At 30.3% G+C, this 17,232-nt stretch overlaps 1 protein-coding gene across 1 annotated transcript; it reads right to left on the minus strand.

Annotated features, from left to right (window-relative positions):
• Positions 1-1,379: 1,379 nt before the first annotated feature.
• On the minus strand, positions 1,380-6,568 carry LOC8274831 (glutamate receptor 3.7). Its single transcript, XM_002524134.4, has 6 exons — positions 6,038-6,568; positions 4,391-5,733; positions 3,752-4,029; positions 3,575-3,606; positions 2,455-2,864; positions 1,380-2,096 (listed from the first exon to the last, which is right to left on the minus strand). Exons 1-6 carry the CDS (start codon positions 6,312-6,314, stop codon positions 1,671-1,673), a joined length of 2,766 nt encoding a protein of 921 aa, XP_002524180.1. The 5' UTR covers positions 6,315-6,568; the 3' UTR covers positions 1,380-1,670.
• Between the last annotated feature and the right edge of the window lie 10,664 nt (positions 6,569-17,232).

A 17,232-nucleotide genomic window follows, 5' to 3' on the forward strand; every position in this document is an offset into this window, starting at 1 on the left:
GAGTTAATTCAATTCTTGTACAAATTTAGGAGTTAATGTAAAAAAATTAATTTGACATGTATTAAAAAGTGTTGAGTGTTATTAGCCAATGAGCTTAAAATTTACAGATCTTAGTGTCATCGAGAATATGATTCCAGTTCCAGTACCAAGAATTAAAATGCCTTTTCAAGGCTCCATAAATCTCATGGAATGTATTCCCTTATAAAGGAGTCTGGACCAAAGCTTTCATGAAGACGCTTCCTGCATTTGGAGGAATCCTTCTTTGCTAGTACCCTGCACGTGATTGACAATGGAAAGATAATTTAAAGGAAAACAAAAAAGCCAATCAGGGAATTTGATTTTTTTGCCTGTTAAGTAAACATCAAACTTTGGAGAATCACTCTCATATGATTTGACAGGAACTAGGGTGAAAAATTATTGTGTGGCAGAGTTTAGCAAACTCTCCAGGGATGTCCTGTTAGGTATTTGTTGCAAGCAAACTCAGACTACTTCTCAAACAAAGGGGTGATTCAATTTGGTAAACTGGTATTATAGGAGCAACAGAAACTCCATTGTTCAATGACAGCAAGCAACTATAAGATCAAAAGGGTCCTCTATACAAGACGAATTTTGACATGAGCCAATTCTCTGATATGATGGGTGAGACAAGAGTGTATTCATAGAATAGAATATACTTTCTGTCTTTTTTCAGTGATTTTTCTCTACTATTCTAGAAACAAAATTAAGTACAGCGCACACTCAAATAAGAAAAATCATGACCATAATTTACAATGGATGCTCAAATTTTGGTTCAAAAACTCATGTTTGAAGTGGCTAAAATTTGCAATTGGTTCCCAAACTTATCAATTGAATCATCACATAAATTGTATAAGAGATTGGCATAATCAAAGTTCAAAGATAAAGGTTAAAAATTTGTAAAGAACTCAATCAACACCGGTTTAACCCAACTAAAGTGACATATTGAATACAGTGAAATTGCTTTCCAAAAACAAAAATCGAGAAGGACAATCAATTACAAGTGTGTGAATTAAATCATTAATTACAAAATAACAAACTAAACTTAAACGACATGAAGAACCTAGGTCCTAAAATCCTAAGAATAGTCCATTATCATTCCTTGAACACAACATATGCGAATAAATACAATCAAGTGATAATAAAACCAAAAACTCCCACCCTACACTTGAATAGAACGCTGCCCTCAGTGTTAGAAAAAGTGGGTATATAACACAGCTAGCACATAAGAAGAGTGAAGATCATATTAAATGCACATAGCATAAGGGTAAGGCAAAGTGTTCAACTAAAATAACATAAGATAAAAGAAAAAGGAAAGAAAATAAATAAAATAAAAATAAAAAAGAAATGAAAATAGAACTGGAGAAACAAAATTATAGTAGCAATTTAATATATAGTACCACCAGAGCAATTAATCACAAGAATCTTATTAGAATAATGATACCACATGACTTATATTCACTGCTCCGACAGATTTTACCTATCATGACAGGGGAAACTTATTACAACATTTTTATACCATAAAACATAAAACAAAGATATTTACAAGTTAAATACCTATATTACATAGTTCTTTACATTTAGCGCACAAAATGAGTATATACGAGAATTGGAATTAAATTCTTGGCAGATCCTCCAATCTCCTTCAGTTAAGATTATGATCTTTCCAAGCTCACTTGGGGTGCCGGATGATCACACTGCATAAACATCTTCTTGATAGCTTCTTCTTTCTTGTCAATAAAATCGAAAAAGTGAAAAATGATTTGAGAACATCTGGTAGTTGATAAAATTACGGATGGAGGGACCTGCTGCATTTGCCTACGTTTGTAGTGCACAAATTGGCGAACTGCTCTTAGTAGAAACAGAAGAAGCGCAGCAAGAGTGACACCGCCACATAGAAGATATAGACCCCAGAAGCTAATCAAACGAAGTTGGTTAGGCTCAGACTTCTGTCTTTTCTCTCCAGCACAGCCTTTCTTACAGAACCACTTCTCGTGGATCTTTTGGAGTACTCCCGTCTCAGAAAGTTTTAGAATTGCAGTAGACATGTCAAGAGCAAGCGGAGAATCTCTTTGAAAAGCCTGATTTATCATAATGAATAACATTTGAGATTATCATAATTAAAATGAGAGAAAGATGCAAAACCAAAAAGAATTACCATACCTAGCCCTCAAAAATCGAAGTTAATTCTTTTGCTTATGAGAGATGGTAACTCGGTACATGGTTTCACATCAGTTATATTTTTCTCATGCTACATATATCTGGAGATGAATGCACAATGTGAAAGATATGCTAAGCCAAAAGCATGCATCTTTAGTTATGTGCAAGGTTGTCATCCAGAAATGAGATTCCAATTGCAGGTTTACCAAGCAGCTCTTTAGACATTATTCATGGGCATTACATAAGAAAGTTAAATTGCTTGTGAAGGAAGGTACTTACAAATCCCCAACCACCCCTGGTAAATGGTTGCCCAATAATCCCAAAGTCACCGTGTTTTGCAAGAAACAGCTCTACATATGGAAGCTCATCTACTACTGCAGCCACCCCTCCTACATTTTGTGGCCCCAACCTCAATGCTCTTTCATACTCCTCTGGGGTCCCAAGAGGAACAAGTCTAGAACGAGATATATAAAGACTTTCATATAGGTATTCATAAGCAAATGACCCTACTTGGTATCCTATAGGCCATTTACTTGCAATCAAGCTATCGATTCCAGTAATGGGTGATGAAAGCTGCTCTACTGTAAGGATTGAAGTCAAACTCGCTGTATAGCTTGCAGTTATCACCATCAATACGAAAAGCCATACCACCATCACCATGCGCGCAAGTGGACTTATGGTAGTTTCTTCTGCAATTACATGACAGTGCAGAATTACCATAGCATGTTACAACAAGAGGGGCTATTCAATCACAAGCAGCAGAATACAAAGAATTTTATTTGATTTCTTCAGTGTGAATGCCACTGTACCATTTCGATTTCAAGACACAATGCTAATTGAAGACAAACTTATAATTCATAACAGAGTTTGGTGAGTCAGTACATGTCCTCTCCAACAGTTAATCATTGGACAGCTGTCAAACAAATGCCACTTAAAGGAGCACCAGGGCGAGGAATATTATATGGTAACCATGATCATACTAGAATTTAATATTTTTCTAATTACCATATACATCCCTATACAACATCCATAACAAGTTTCAAATCAGATAACATTCTGAATCTCTATGTGGCATCTTAGCAATTATTGAAATGTTCTTGAAATGCTTCGCTGTAACACAAGATTATAAAAGGAACTTATGCAACACCAGACTACTGAGCCGCTTAAATTGTAAAGCAATATGAAAATTATATGAATCACGTCTACAAACTCGATTGAACATTTCATTTCACTTCCATTGCTACGGCCAACCAAAATCCACAAAAATGGTAGTGATTTGCAGAAATTCATAAAGTTCAGAGTGAAATGATCATATGGAAAGAAATGTGCTCTGAATGTTAAATGACATAGTTAAAATAGATAAGGAAGAATAGCTTATCAAAGTTAAAGTAGTACTTACGATTTGTCTTGAATAGTGTTGAGAAGCTGAACCTGTCAGAAGTAACAGTTGAATTACATGGCATTAGAGGTTAATAATCTAGATTACACATTAGGATGATCCACTGCAACATCAAACTGGGAGGTAAATTGAAATTGAAATTCTAAGGAGACTTCATGTCAGCATGGATAAACTTACATGAACATTGTTACAATCTGCCTTCTAGGAGGACCCCTAAATTCATCATTGACTCGATGCTCAAGAATCCAAATGACCACAGCAATCATCAGAAAAGAGGCTGCTGTGACGCACCACATCTCCACTGTAAATGGTTTAAGAAATACCCAAGCACTTGATTTTGAATTTCTGATAGGAGCCAGAATGACGAGACCACTAGCAGCATAAGGCTGAGAAAAATCCACTATTTTTGTCCGGTTTGTTACAATTGCAATGTCTCCAACAGCAGCATCAAGTACCTGAAACCAAAACACAAAAGAATACACTAGGATCAGTTGGCCAAGTTCTATGTGCTTAGAAATATTTATAAATTGCAGCATTCAGGGTAGACCCTCCACTGCATGGATCTCAATCAGACCAAGGTCTGCCCAAAAGACTGACCAGTAACCTATACTCCATCATAACCCCCCCGCTTTTTAAAAAATGCTGAAGACAAAATTATGAAAATATAAGGAATTATATAAGATCATAGAGACATTTCTGTATCAAAGATTTTCTAGGCAATCCTGAATGCAGTAATTCCCAATTCCTGCATATTTTCCATATAAATGTAGGTCATGCTTGCCTAAAGTTTGCAGATATAAATAAAATAAAACTTACATCTTCTGCGACCATCCGTACAAGCTCATTATAACTAGGATTGGACTGACCATCCCCAAAAGGTTCAAACCTGTAAGGTACATAATATGGGATTAGTTTCCTTGCTTCAAGAAACAAATCTATACAATATCCTTCAATTTTATGGCTCTGGTTCACTTCAGTAACAAAATCAACAAAACTCGCTCTTCTTGGCACTCCAATTCTCAATGGTCTTTCATCATCAGCAATCTCCCAACCACGTGGCTTTTCCATTTTTCCACCAGGCCATGTAATGTTCTGAAGCTTCTGATCCACATGGGAATAGTTTGTTTGTTCCCCTTGGTGGGTCTCTGTGGGTAAAAGCGAGAAACCTGAGCTGCTAGACCAATAGCCAACAGTACGAACAGATGTGTGGACAATATTAATGACGTCATAACCACCACTCTCAATATTCCGGTCTTGATTAACTTGAATGTGACCACTTAAACCGGTAAAGTTCAACTGCAATATTTTGTTAAGTAGATCATTCCCACCATTGAATATTTTAAGCTCCCTCAGCTGTAATTCAGATGTTTTCATCTCAAGAAGTTCATGATTCAAAGGAAACGTGATATTTTTGAATTCATTAATGAAATTATCAATTGCATATGCAACTGCCCAGACTGTATCATAAGCCTGAAGTCCATAGGTATTCAGCTCAGAGCTTACTAACCCTTTTTGCTGCATTTCCCTCCACCGAGACACAAAAGCTCTTTTCTGGCTGGACTCTGGAATATGCTGACGAAGTGCAACTACCCCATGAAGAACACTGAGTTCAGTTCGATTTATTCGAGAAAATGAATCTACCGTAGCAGAAAGCCAATCTGTTGCAAACCAAACATAATTGTCGGTCATCATTTGGAGCTTTTTGGCAACAGTAAAGATTCTCATTCTGGGATCTGGATTAACATGAACAACATAAACACGAGGACCAAGCGATTTAGATTTCTTGAGCAACCCCGTTATTTCAGCTTCATCAAAATTGACAGACAATTGCAATTTGTACGTTTTTGCCATTTTCTTTTCAAGTTCATCATCGAAAGCATTTATCCCGTTCCTCCCAGGATCATCATCCACATAAATTCCAATCACCTCTTTCCACCCGTAAAAGTCAACTAATTCAGCCATGGCAGCCATCTGATAAGAGTCACTTTGTGTAGTTCTCACAAAAAAAGGGAATTGAAGTGCAGAAAGAGTAGGATCAGTAGCAGCATACGAAATAAGAGGAACTTGGAGACCGTTCGCAAATTGAGAAATCATATGAGCTATTCCAGAGGACTGCGGCCCAATTATGGCCACTACGTCTTTCTCAAGTACCCGGAGAGCTGGCAGAGAAAAGGAGAGGTACAATCAAGATAGTGTAGTATGCAACATCTCCAATTCAAGGTTTGATAAATTAACAAAACAATACAAAACAAAGAAAAATATTGAAATTCCATTAGCAGCATAAATAAATTGATAGAGAATCACAAACAGATTAAAAAAAAGAAATTCAATCCTCAAGGTCCGCTTCTTCTAAATTGTGTAATTTTAAAGTTAAAGAAAACTGCTTGGGATGTTAAGAAAATAGTACCACTTTCATCATGACATTAAAAGAAGAAAAGAAAAGCAAGGGGTTTTGAATGTTACCTCCAACAGAACCCAAAAAGACATCACACTGAGCATCCACCATGAAGAGTTTTAACTCTGTCCCATTGAGAATTCTTGTATCTTTATTAATATCAGAAACTGCAGCTTCCATTGCTGGCTTTGCAACTCTACCAATAACAGAATCAAAAGTAAAAACTGCACCTATATTTACAAATTTAGGCCTCTGGCAAGAAACAAAATCATTAAGAAGAAGTACCCATATGATAGAAAACAGTTTTGTTAGCTTTCCCATTAACCTCATGTTAAAAACCCACATTCTTGGGCTAAAACTCCATCTCAAGAAACACCCAGTAGAGAGTATAAATTGAAGAGTAAACTCAAAAAAAGAGAATCCAAAAACTGTAGGCTAAAAGAGGAAATTGGAAAGAGGGCTGGGTTCAGTGAAGAAGTTGCCATATCTATTCTGTTCTTTTGGGGGAAGAAAGCAAGGTGGCACGTATCCTTTATGAAACCAAGAAAAGGATGACGAAGACGAGGCAAACACTTTAAACGGTAAATGGGTTTTGGTAATGGGAATTGAATAGGAGCAGTGGCACCACGGATATTTTGTAAAATATAATAATAATTAATTAATGGTCAAGAAGGAGAAGCAAAACGTGGAAAAGTGAATAAAAAAAATAGACATTGTGGGAATTGTGCAAAGTAAATAGAAAATGAATTATGAATAATTTGAGTAATTTGCATGCATCAGCTGCTTGCTTAGCAAAGATGAGGGAGTTGTTGACACCTCCCTGTTGCTAAATTTTCATTCTAATTTGTCCCTAAAGTTATATATGGTTTCCATTAGTTTCCCAATATTTGCTTTTTCTTTCTATATATTTAAGGTTGTGTTGATTTCGAATCTTACTTTAATTCGTTTGATTTATAAATAAATTTATAATGGAATCTTTTTCTGTTTCGTGCTATATGTAATAAAAATAGAATTAATTAAAAATTAATTTAGAATTAAAATACATCTTTTATATAAAAAATAATTCACTTTTTAATTTATATGCGAATTAAAAATATTAACTTTTAAGTTGATGTCATTAATTCCTACTTTTTAAATATCTTATTAAACTTTTATAAATACGGTAATTTTAAAGTATAACGTGAGAAAATTAATTGACTCATTAATGAAGTATATACGTGTTCATTCTTACTAACCTAACAATTAAAGAAAGATTGACTATAATCTAGAATGAATAAAAGAGATTATCTTTCTAAAATGAATGAATTATATATATATTAATTTTTAAAATTTAAAATTTTATTTACATATATAATTATTTGATACATAGGACTCAAACTTATATATAATTTTATAATTTTTTTATTAATTGATTAATAAGTTATGTTCCTGAATAGATATTGATTCTAATTCTAATAAATTAGTTTTTTGATTAAATAATAATTATCCCAAAAAGTAACATATTAATTATATTTTAATATTATATTAACTAATAAATAATTTTTAATTAGATAATAATTCTAATTATAAAAAATAATATTTTTAAATATTATATTCATTAATAAATTAATTTTTAATTATATTATAATTTCTAATTCTAAAAATAGTAATATCAATTATATTAATAATATTAATTTATCACAGAATTAATTAATATATATTCTTAAAATAATTTTTATATAATTATATAAATAAAATATAAAAATTAAAGATATTTAAAAATAGTTCGTTTGTTATTATTATAAAATATTATAATTTAATATTAAATATTAAAATTTTATTAAATTAATATTTATAAATTTAATTTTTTATAATTAAAATATTAATAATAACCATACAATACACGGATGAACAATTAATACATAGAAATTTTGAGTCTGCATTTTAACACGTAAAATAAAAATTTCACACATATATTTATATATAGATATCATGTAGACGTGTAGTTTTCATACTTTTTGAATTAATTTTTTTATTTATTATATTAATATGTTAACTAATATATTTTTTTTACCAATTAGATATCTTAAAAACAGCATCTCATAACTTAATTTTAACTAAATAATAATTCCTAATCCTTTAAAATATTTATTATATTAATTTATATAAACATAATTAATGATATTAATTACTAAATCAATAAATTTTGTTAAAATGTTACCAACTATACTGTTCATTGTATTACTATTATTTTCCTTTGATAGATAATTTTCAAAGAAGACAAAAACAAAGGGAAAGTTAACCTGCACCAACTTTCATCTAGGACTTTGGAAAGAGCCTCACAGTTTATTCCCTTGGTCAATTAAGAGATTTTCTACTTCTTTTATCTATTCTAAAACCATTTTTAAGCAAACAAATATGTTTACTTTTGGAATCTTTTTCCACGTTAAAGTTCATTCATCAAAAGACATTTCACGGGAGTGAATTTAACACTTTGTATATATAATCCAATTACACTTTTCCTTTTGACTTAATTATAAAAAGAAATCTTATATCTTACAATTATTATCAAATTTGGTACGTATTAATTTTAATTTTAATTTTTATTAAAATTATCAATTAAATTTATTGATATCGTGTGAATTTCGGGCGTCAATAAGAAAAAAAATGAGACTGAATCAACATTCTCACTGCTAAAAAAGTGGGACTGAATCAATATTTTTATTACTAAAATTAATGTCATTTAAATATATGAAATTAATAAAAGTCTAAAATTTAAAATTTAAAATATATACTTAAATGATAATATTTTAATAATAAAATATATCAATAATTTTAATATTATATTAATTATTTTTTATTATCATCAAATTTTACATTATATTAATAAATTTAAAAAATTATTTTATAAATATTAAAATTAATATTAAAATATAATAAAGTGCAAAATCTGCAATTCTTGTTGTAATTTTTTGTTTATTTCAATATGAAAATTCACTTTATGCATCCTCTTATTAAATACTTACCATCTTAGCAACCTATTAGAACTTTGCAACTTTTACTGAATCACTTCACCGTACGACACTGTCACAAAAGCTACAGGAGATCTGTTAAAAGAAAAGGAAAAGGTTAAAAATAGATGAGAAGAACTAAAAGAAAGGCACCACATGAATGAAAAAGTTAAAAAGGAAAGTATTCTATCCTGTTTACAAACACTGTGGCAATTTAATTGTGTTTTGAACTGTAAGGTTGACAATACCTCATGATTAAGAAAGGACCACTTTTGTGGTATTATTCCTAATGGCACACTAATTTTACTTTTAAAAAAATAGGTGCTATTTGATGGAAAAGCTTAAGCATCTCTCCTTTGATTAATTAAGGGTTGTTTGGTTCCTAAAGAAATAGAATAAAACTGAGAATGAGTGATATTAGTAGTGTTTGATTTATCAAAAATTACTCCAGGATCCAAATAGGATTACTCCAACAATGGAAATCAGTTAATTCTCTTTTTTCTTTCTAAAAAATGAAAAGCTTGTTCACATAAGAATCAAGTCTAATCATTATAAATGTCAAATAAATAAAATAATAATTTATTATTTATATAAATTTTATTTTAATATTATTAATTGTATATAATAATTACAAATTAAATATAATTATTTTTATCTATAATTAAGTATGATTATCGATATCAACTATAAATAAATTTAATTTCCATTCAATACTCAATCAAATAATATATGAAATATAATTATTACCATTCTCAATCATCTTCATTCTCATTTCCATTTTCTACCTTAACCAAACAGATTCTAGTTAATATAATGTAGCGTGTATAGATATGATCAAGGTACAATACTACCATTGCAATGGTGGTCTAGTGGTTGGACGCGTTGCATTAAACAATTTACCGATTTGGATTCAAAGAAAATAGTTATCGAAATTTAAACCTGAATACACATGTCATACTCTGATTGAATATAAAGTACACAACTTTGGTTTGATTTTCCTATATAGTTCCGAACTTGGAGCTGAGACATATTTGGATTTCATTTCAAGTTTAGTTGTGGTTGCATGAATATTTCACAATAAAAAACTATCATATAGTCATATTTAACGGAAATTGTTGTAACTTGGATCAGAGAGAAAAGTTTGTGAAAGTGAATTAACAAAAAATATTATGACCTGATACATTTATATACAAAAGTAAAGAAATTGAAAAACTATTCTATTAAATTAGCTAATCTATTAGCTGCTAGACTAACTAATTTACTGACATGTTTATTCCTTGACTTTGACTTGTAACAGTCTCGTCATGCATTTGTTGTTCTTCACATCCTTATATGTCGATTATGTTCATCTTGCTTAATAGTAACTCAGGTTGAGCAAGATGTAAAGCTTTAGTGTATAAACCTGCTAACTACTTTGTTGTTCTTAGATATGCTAGCTCAATTAATCCTGACATAATCTTTTCCCTTATAAAATAGCAATCTAATTCAATATGTCTGGTCCTTTCATGAACACTGGATTTTTAGCTATATGAAGTGCAAGAACATTATCACAATACAACTCTACTGCCTTCTTTAATTTGAAACTAAAATCCTTTAAAAGATACACCATCCACATTATTTTACTTGTTGCAACTGCCACAGTTCTATATTCAGCCTCAACTGAACTTCTAGAGATCTTATGTTGCTTATTTAACTTCCAACTTAACATTCAATCACCAATGAGCACACACTATCTTGTAACTGACTTTCTAGTCTCTTGGCAGCTTTTCCAATCACTATGCCTTTAATTGCATTTCTAAATTAGAATACATGAGAATTCCCTGTCCCTGACCTGGAGCCCTTTTGAGATACTTCAATACTTTGTAAGCATCTTCCAGATGAACCTTTGTGGGCTTATCCATGAATTGAGAAAATGTATGCACAACAAATTACAAGTCTAGTATGGTTAAAGTAAGATAGAGAAGCTTTCCAACCAATTATCTGTACAAACTTGCATTTGCTAATAAATTTTGATATGTATCTTTGATTCAAATCTACGGTAGTTCTTTTAGACTTGCATCCAAGTTGATCATACTCCCACAATAACTCTAATATATACTTTCTTTGACAGATAAAAATCCCTTTCTTGGAACTTGCAATTTCAAGTCTTTTATTAGCTTGAATTGAGACTTTAACTTTTCCTTTAGTTCTTTTATTAGCTCTTTTTGATTACTGGCTATGATGATGTCATCAACATAGACTAATAAAGCAACAAAACCTCTATTTTAAGCTTTAGTAAATAGTGAGCAATCTAATTTTGATTGTTGAAAACCATATCTCAATAACACCTCGGTAAATTTAGCATTACAATGTCTGGATGCTTGCTTTAGACCATAAAGTGATTTTTAGAGCTTACATACTAAAGATTTTGTGTTCACTTTTTTCCCAGCAGCTCCATTTTCAATAGCAGCACTAGTATTTCCACCAACAGCTTCATTTTCCTTCCAATTGTGAATTTCCCCTTGAAAATGATAGCCTGGTGGGATCTCCATATATACCTCTTCCAACAAATCCTCATTAAGAAAAGCATTACTCATATCAAGTTGAGACAAAGTCCAATTATGCATAGCAGCTAAAATCAAGGAATATTTTAACTGTAGCATGCTTAGCCATAGTCAAATTCCTCGCTTTATGTGTAGCCTTTAGCTACCAGTCTGGCCTTGTGCCTTTTTACACTTCCATCTGAAGACTTACTTACACCCTACTGGTTACTTATCAAGAGCTAATGAAATAAGTGAATAAGTCTTATTATGAGTGAGAGCTTTCAGCTCTTCAACTATAGTAGCTTTCTAATGATCAGATTTAGCAGCTTGATGGTAGGTTGTGGGGTTAGGTTGTCTTAAAATGGCATGACTAAAGTGTTGTTGAGAATATGACAAATAATTATAGGTAATGATATAATTGTAATGGATATGAAGTAAAAAATGATGACATCATGGGATTTTAATGCTAAAGGGCAATGATAATCAACTAAGTATGCAGGTTGTTTTGAAACTCTTATACTCTTTGTAGTGGTAACTAGTGTAGGAGAAGGACAAGAAAATAGTTAAGAAGTTTGAGGAGAAGCAGAAAGTAAGATTTAATGAGAAGCATCTGTAGATAAATCAGAATTTAACAAGGGTTGAAGAGAATGATTAAAAATAGAAGGGATAGAAGGAGGTGGTAAGAAAGTAAAATCTAGAGAGTGATAAAAAAGAGAAGAATCAATAGAAAGTATAATTAAATTGAAAGAAATATGATTGAGAGATAAAGTGTGAGAATAAGAAAAATAATTCTCATAAAGTTTGACATCTCTAGAGTGGAAAGTCATTGTCTTATCCAAATCATATAACTTGTATCCTTTTAACCCTCAATGGATAACCAAGAAAGATAAATTTCTTGGCTCTAGATTCATATTTGGTTTTATGACTTATAATGTTGCCAGCAAAGTAAAGACAACCGAATGACCTCAACAAACTATAATCTGGTACTTTGTTAAAGAGAACTTTATAAGGAGATTTTTAGTTCAAAATAGGGGAAGGAACTCTATTTATCAAGTAGGTAGATGTGAATACAGCATCACTTCAAAAAATAAAGGTAGAGAAGCATGAAAAAGGAGGGTTCTGGATGTGTTTAGAATATGATGGTGTTTCCTTTTCACCACTCCATTTTATTGTGGAGTGTATAGACAGTAAACTTGATGTATAATACATTTCTCTACATTAAAGGTTGGGAGATTAAATTCAAAGGTATTATCTGTCCTATGATTTTGATAAAAATATTGAATTGATTATAGATGAGAGAATACAGCTGTTGCACTAGAAAGCCAACTTGAGAATTGTGTTTCATAAAAGACACCCAAGTATGTCTATTATAATCATTAATAACAGATAGAAAGTAATGATTTTTATTAAGATCACTCTGAGCATATGGTCTTAAATGTCCATGTGGACTACATTGAACAAGGATTTAGCATGATCAATAGAATAAAGAAAAGGTAAACATTTAAGTTTAACCTTTGGAGAAGTAAAACAAACCTCAATATTCACACTTTAATACTTAGACAACAAGAAATGTAAACTAGAAAAATTCCTTAAGATTCACATGATCCACAAACGAAGATGTCAAATGGTTGAACTTACTCCATATATCATTCTAGTACAATAATTAACAAATTGAAAAGATGATAATGAAGGTCTTTGAAAGTAATAAAGGCCTACATGCATTTTAGTATGACCAATCCTCATCCTTAATGACTAGTCTTCAATTGGCAATGAGAAATAAAAAAGTTAAGTTCACAAGATAATTAAGGGATAATTTGCTTACTGAAATGAGATTGAAGCTAAAGGTTGGTATAAGAAGAACATTATACAAAACAATGTACTGATTTAGTACAACAGTACCAATATGAGTCATTTATGCCTTAGATTTGTCAAGGAGATAAACAAACAGCTTATGAACAGGTTTATAAGAATGAAAGAAATTCAATGAACATGAAATGTGGTAAATTGCACCAGTGTCTAGAATTTAAGATGATCTATGAAGTTGATTTGCAATGCTAGATGAAATGACATGTTTACTTGTAAGATTTGAGATTGGAACAAAAACATGTAGATTTGAAGGTGTGTTTGAAGGTGTAGGTGAAATGATATTATTTATTTCTAGAAGAGTCATCAACCTTTAAATTTGATCATTAACTATGATAAAGAGCTAGAGCCTTCATTTACATAAGCATGCGACTTAGATCCTACAAAAATCTGATTAGCATTCTTAAAATGAGCATTATTATTCTTACCTCTTGTAAACTTGAAATCTAGCAGGAAACCTATTAACTGGAAGCATTCTCTTTCAAATGCCCCGTCCTATGATAACCACAGATCAAATCAGATTTTGACTCTTGATTGCCATAGCTGCCATCTCAGAGAAGTTGTGATTATGCAATAAAAAAGTTGTTTGACTTTTTTCTCTGAGAATCATGTTATAAACCTGATCTAAAGTATAAAATTGTTTCATCATGATTATCTAAGATCGTACTCTTTGGTATGATTTACTTAAGCCATTGAGAAACTTAAAAATGAAATCCTTTAGTTGAGCTTCTGCATATACTTGAAAGCAATCATCACTGCATTTACCACATACACAGTGAGGAAGAGGTCGAAATACTCTTAATTCTTCCCAAATCCTATTCAATTTTGTAAAACAAGCATCCATATTCTTGTTTCCTTGAGTGATTAAATAAAGCAATTATTGAAAATGACAAATGCATGAGTTATCTAGTTATGAAAACCTTTGATTTAATTTGTTCCAGATCTATGAAGCTTCCTCCATGTAAAAGATTGTAGAAGCAATTTTTGGAGAAATAGATTGCAGCAGCCACACAATAATTAGATTGTTGTATTAAATCTAAGGCAGATACATTACATCATCAGGAGCTGGTTTCTTAATCGATCCATTAAGAAATCCTTACTTGTTTTTTATTGATACAACTAATAGAAAAGATATTTTTTAGGAGGAGAAATTCATCATAGTGAGCTCAAGAGTAACCACTACGAAGTTAACATGAATTAAAAAGGGAATTTAAATTAGAAGAAGGTAATATGGTGATGATGGATCTTCCATAGGATTACGAGAAGAATTTAAACTATTAATAACAGATTCTGCCATTGTTGAAAAGAATTATAGAGAAAGCTAAGAGATAATGATGAAAGCAAAAAAATAACCGCCAATGCTTTAGATCTTATCCTAGAGCTTTAATACCATGTAACTTGGATCAAGGAGAGAGAAGTTTGTGAAAGATTATGATTTAATGAATTAGCAAAAAAAATATAACTATATACATATATATACATCACTAAAGAGACCGAAAAGCTATTATGTTAAATTAGCTACAGTTCTATTGGCTACTAGACTAACTAACTTGCTGATGTATCCATTCTTTAACTTTGACTTGTAAAAGCCTCATCATTCCTTTGCTCTTCTTCACAATTGCTATTACTAGTTACTTTCTTTTATTTCACCAAAAAGAAGAATTTAATACCAGTTTGCTCATGCATACATTACACATGTTTCTCTTTTTTTCTTCCTCTTCAATTCTACAATTTTTATATTTTATTCTCTATTTCATTAGACTTGATATAATTTGCAATCCAACTATATATCATTAGTAATAAAAAATGGAGATGGATGATAATTAAATTTTAAATTATATATTTAGACTTTTATCACTTATTACTCCTTTTCTCTTTTTTATTCGATAAAAAAAAAGATATAATATAATCCTACTCATGTACACATTAAATATTTTTTTTAGAAATTTTTTTATGTTTTATTTTCTATCTCACTGTAGTTGATATCATTTGTATTCCAATTATTTATTATTTTCGATGAAAAATGGAAAGGATGGTTTTCATTATTTGATCTCATCCGATTTGAAATGGCCATGAGTACGATATTCACCCAATAACTAATATCAAACTTAAATTTATTTAAAATACAATTATCTTAAATTAAATTAGTACTGTCCATATATTATCTAAATCCTTCCAAATTCGATTATATTTTATATTTATAAATATTTTACAGGCGTTAATCAGATAATGAGTATTCTATCTACTAGAAACTCGTTTTATAAATAAATTTGTATAATAAAATGAATATTTGTTTATTTAATATATAAATATTAATAAAATCAAATTAATAAAATACCTATCATAATGAAACAAAAATATTAATTAGATAAAAAAAATTAATAAGATCTAATTAATCAAATACAAGTAAACTATTAATATAAAGACTACCCATAAATATAAAACTCGAACTCTATTTATACCCATTATAGCTAGTGAAAAAATAAACTTAAATTCGGTCAAATTCGGTTATATACTTTTCAAATCTATCCTATTAAAATCAGGTATCTGAAAATACCTAGGTTTGTTGCCATCTTTAGATAATAGTAACATTGTATTGAAATTTTATACAAATTGTACTATAAAATGGCATAATTATATAAAAAAAAGGTATATAAACTCATTAAAATTCATCAATTTTTTAATTTTAAAAGTCAAAATTTAATATTTAAATTTTTTTAATATGTATAAAAGAATCTGTACGTTTATTAAAATTTGACAACTAAGTATTTGATCATAATAGAGTCATCATAGTATCCCACAGTATGGAAGAATAACTTTTCATCCATAAATCACCTGCCACTAATATAAAAATGAAATAATTTATTGTTGACGACAGTAATCCTAATTATGATATTGATTATTAATACTTTATGACCATTATCCTTATTTATTTATTGTTTTTATTTTTAGGGTTTAAATTGCCTCTAAATATAGAAGTTATCTTCCACTCAATTGTTTCTAAGGATCAAATTGATCAAACCTAAAATTATTAAATACAATAGACACAACTTCTACCAAGAGGTCAAATAACTTCAAAATTTAACTCAAAATGGTGTATGGAACTCACTCCTTATAAACATTTAAAATAGTAAGATATACTTATTTTATTTTTTTTAAACAGAAAAATTAATTCTTTCACCATAGATCACCATCTCGCCATTAATACTGGAATATAAAAAATACTCTCACATCAATTGCAATTACTGTCATCACTTCCAATTGGTAAGTTGCTACTCTTCACCATATTAATAAGCACCAAATATTAATAAGCATCAATGAAAAATTTTAAACACATTAACATATCTCTACATATAGATAAAAAAAATAACTCAATACTAATTGCACACCTTTTTCACTGTTTAGTGATGCAAAAATCAACTCTTCACTAGCATCACGCAATCATAGCCATAATCATTGCTCGCCGTGAAAGTTAGAAAATTAAAAAGAAGAATTCTCATCTTAATTATAGTTGCTTCCATAATACCAAACATCTAATAGTTTAGTAATAAATAATTTTTAATTATAGTCGTTTATGAAATATTTGATGCACTTTCCTTTTTGGGTCTGTGTTGTTATACACAGACTAAAAAAGTTTAGATATTTGGAGCTATTTGGATTTTAATAAAAACTATGGGTTTATTTATCTAAATATTAATTTCACTATTATATTTTATTGAAATAGGCTCTAGCATCCATAAATTTTTATTTTAATCAATTTCCAGATCACATGAGCTAGTCAAGTTGAAAATGCTCTCTCAGCCACTCTTCACCATCAGATCGTTTATAGATTGCAGGATCATGCATTTAACTTGCAGATCCCAGGCTTTCAAGCCTCATATGATGCTT

This window comes from Ricinus communis, chromosome 7, assembly GCF_019578655.1.
Source record: "Ricinus communis isolate WT05 ecotype wild-type chromosome 7, ASM1957865v1, whole genome shotgun sequence".
NCBI classification, from domain to species: domain Eukaryota; kingdom Viridiplantae; phylum Streptophyta; class Magnoliopsida; order Malpighiales; family Euphorbiaceae; genus Ricinus; species Ricinus communis.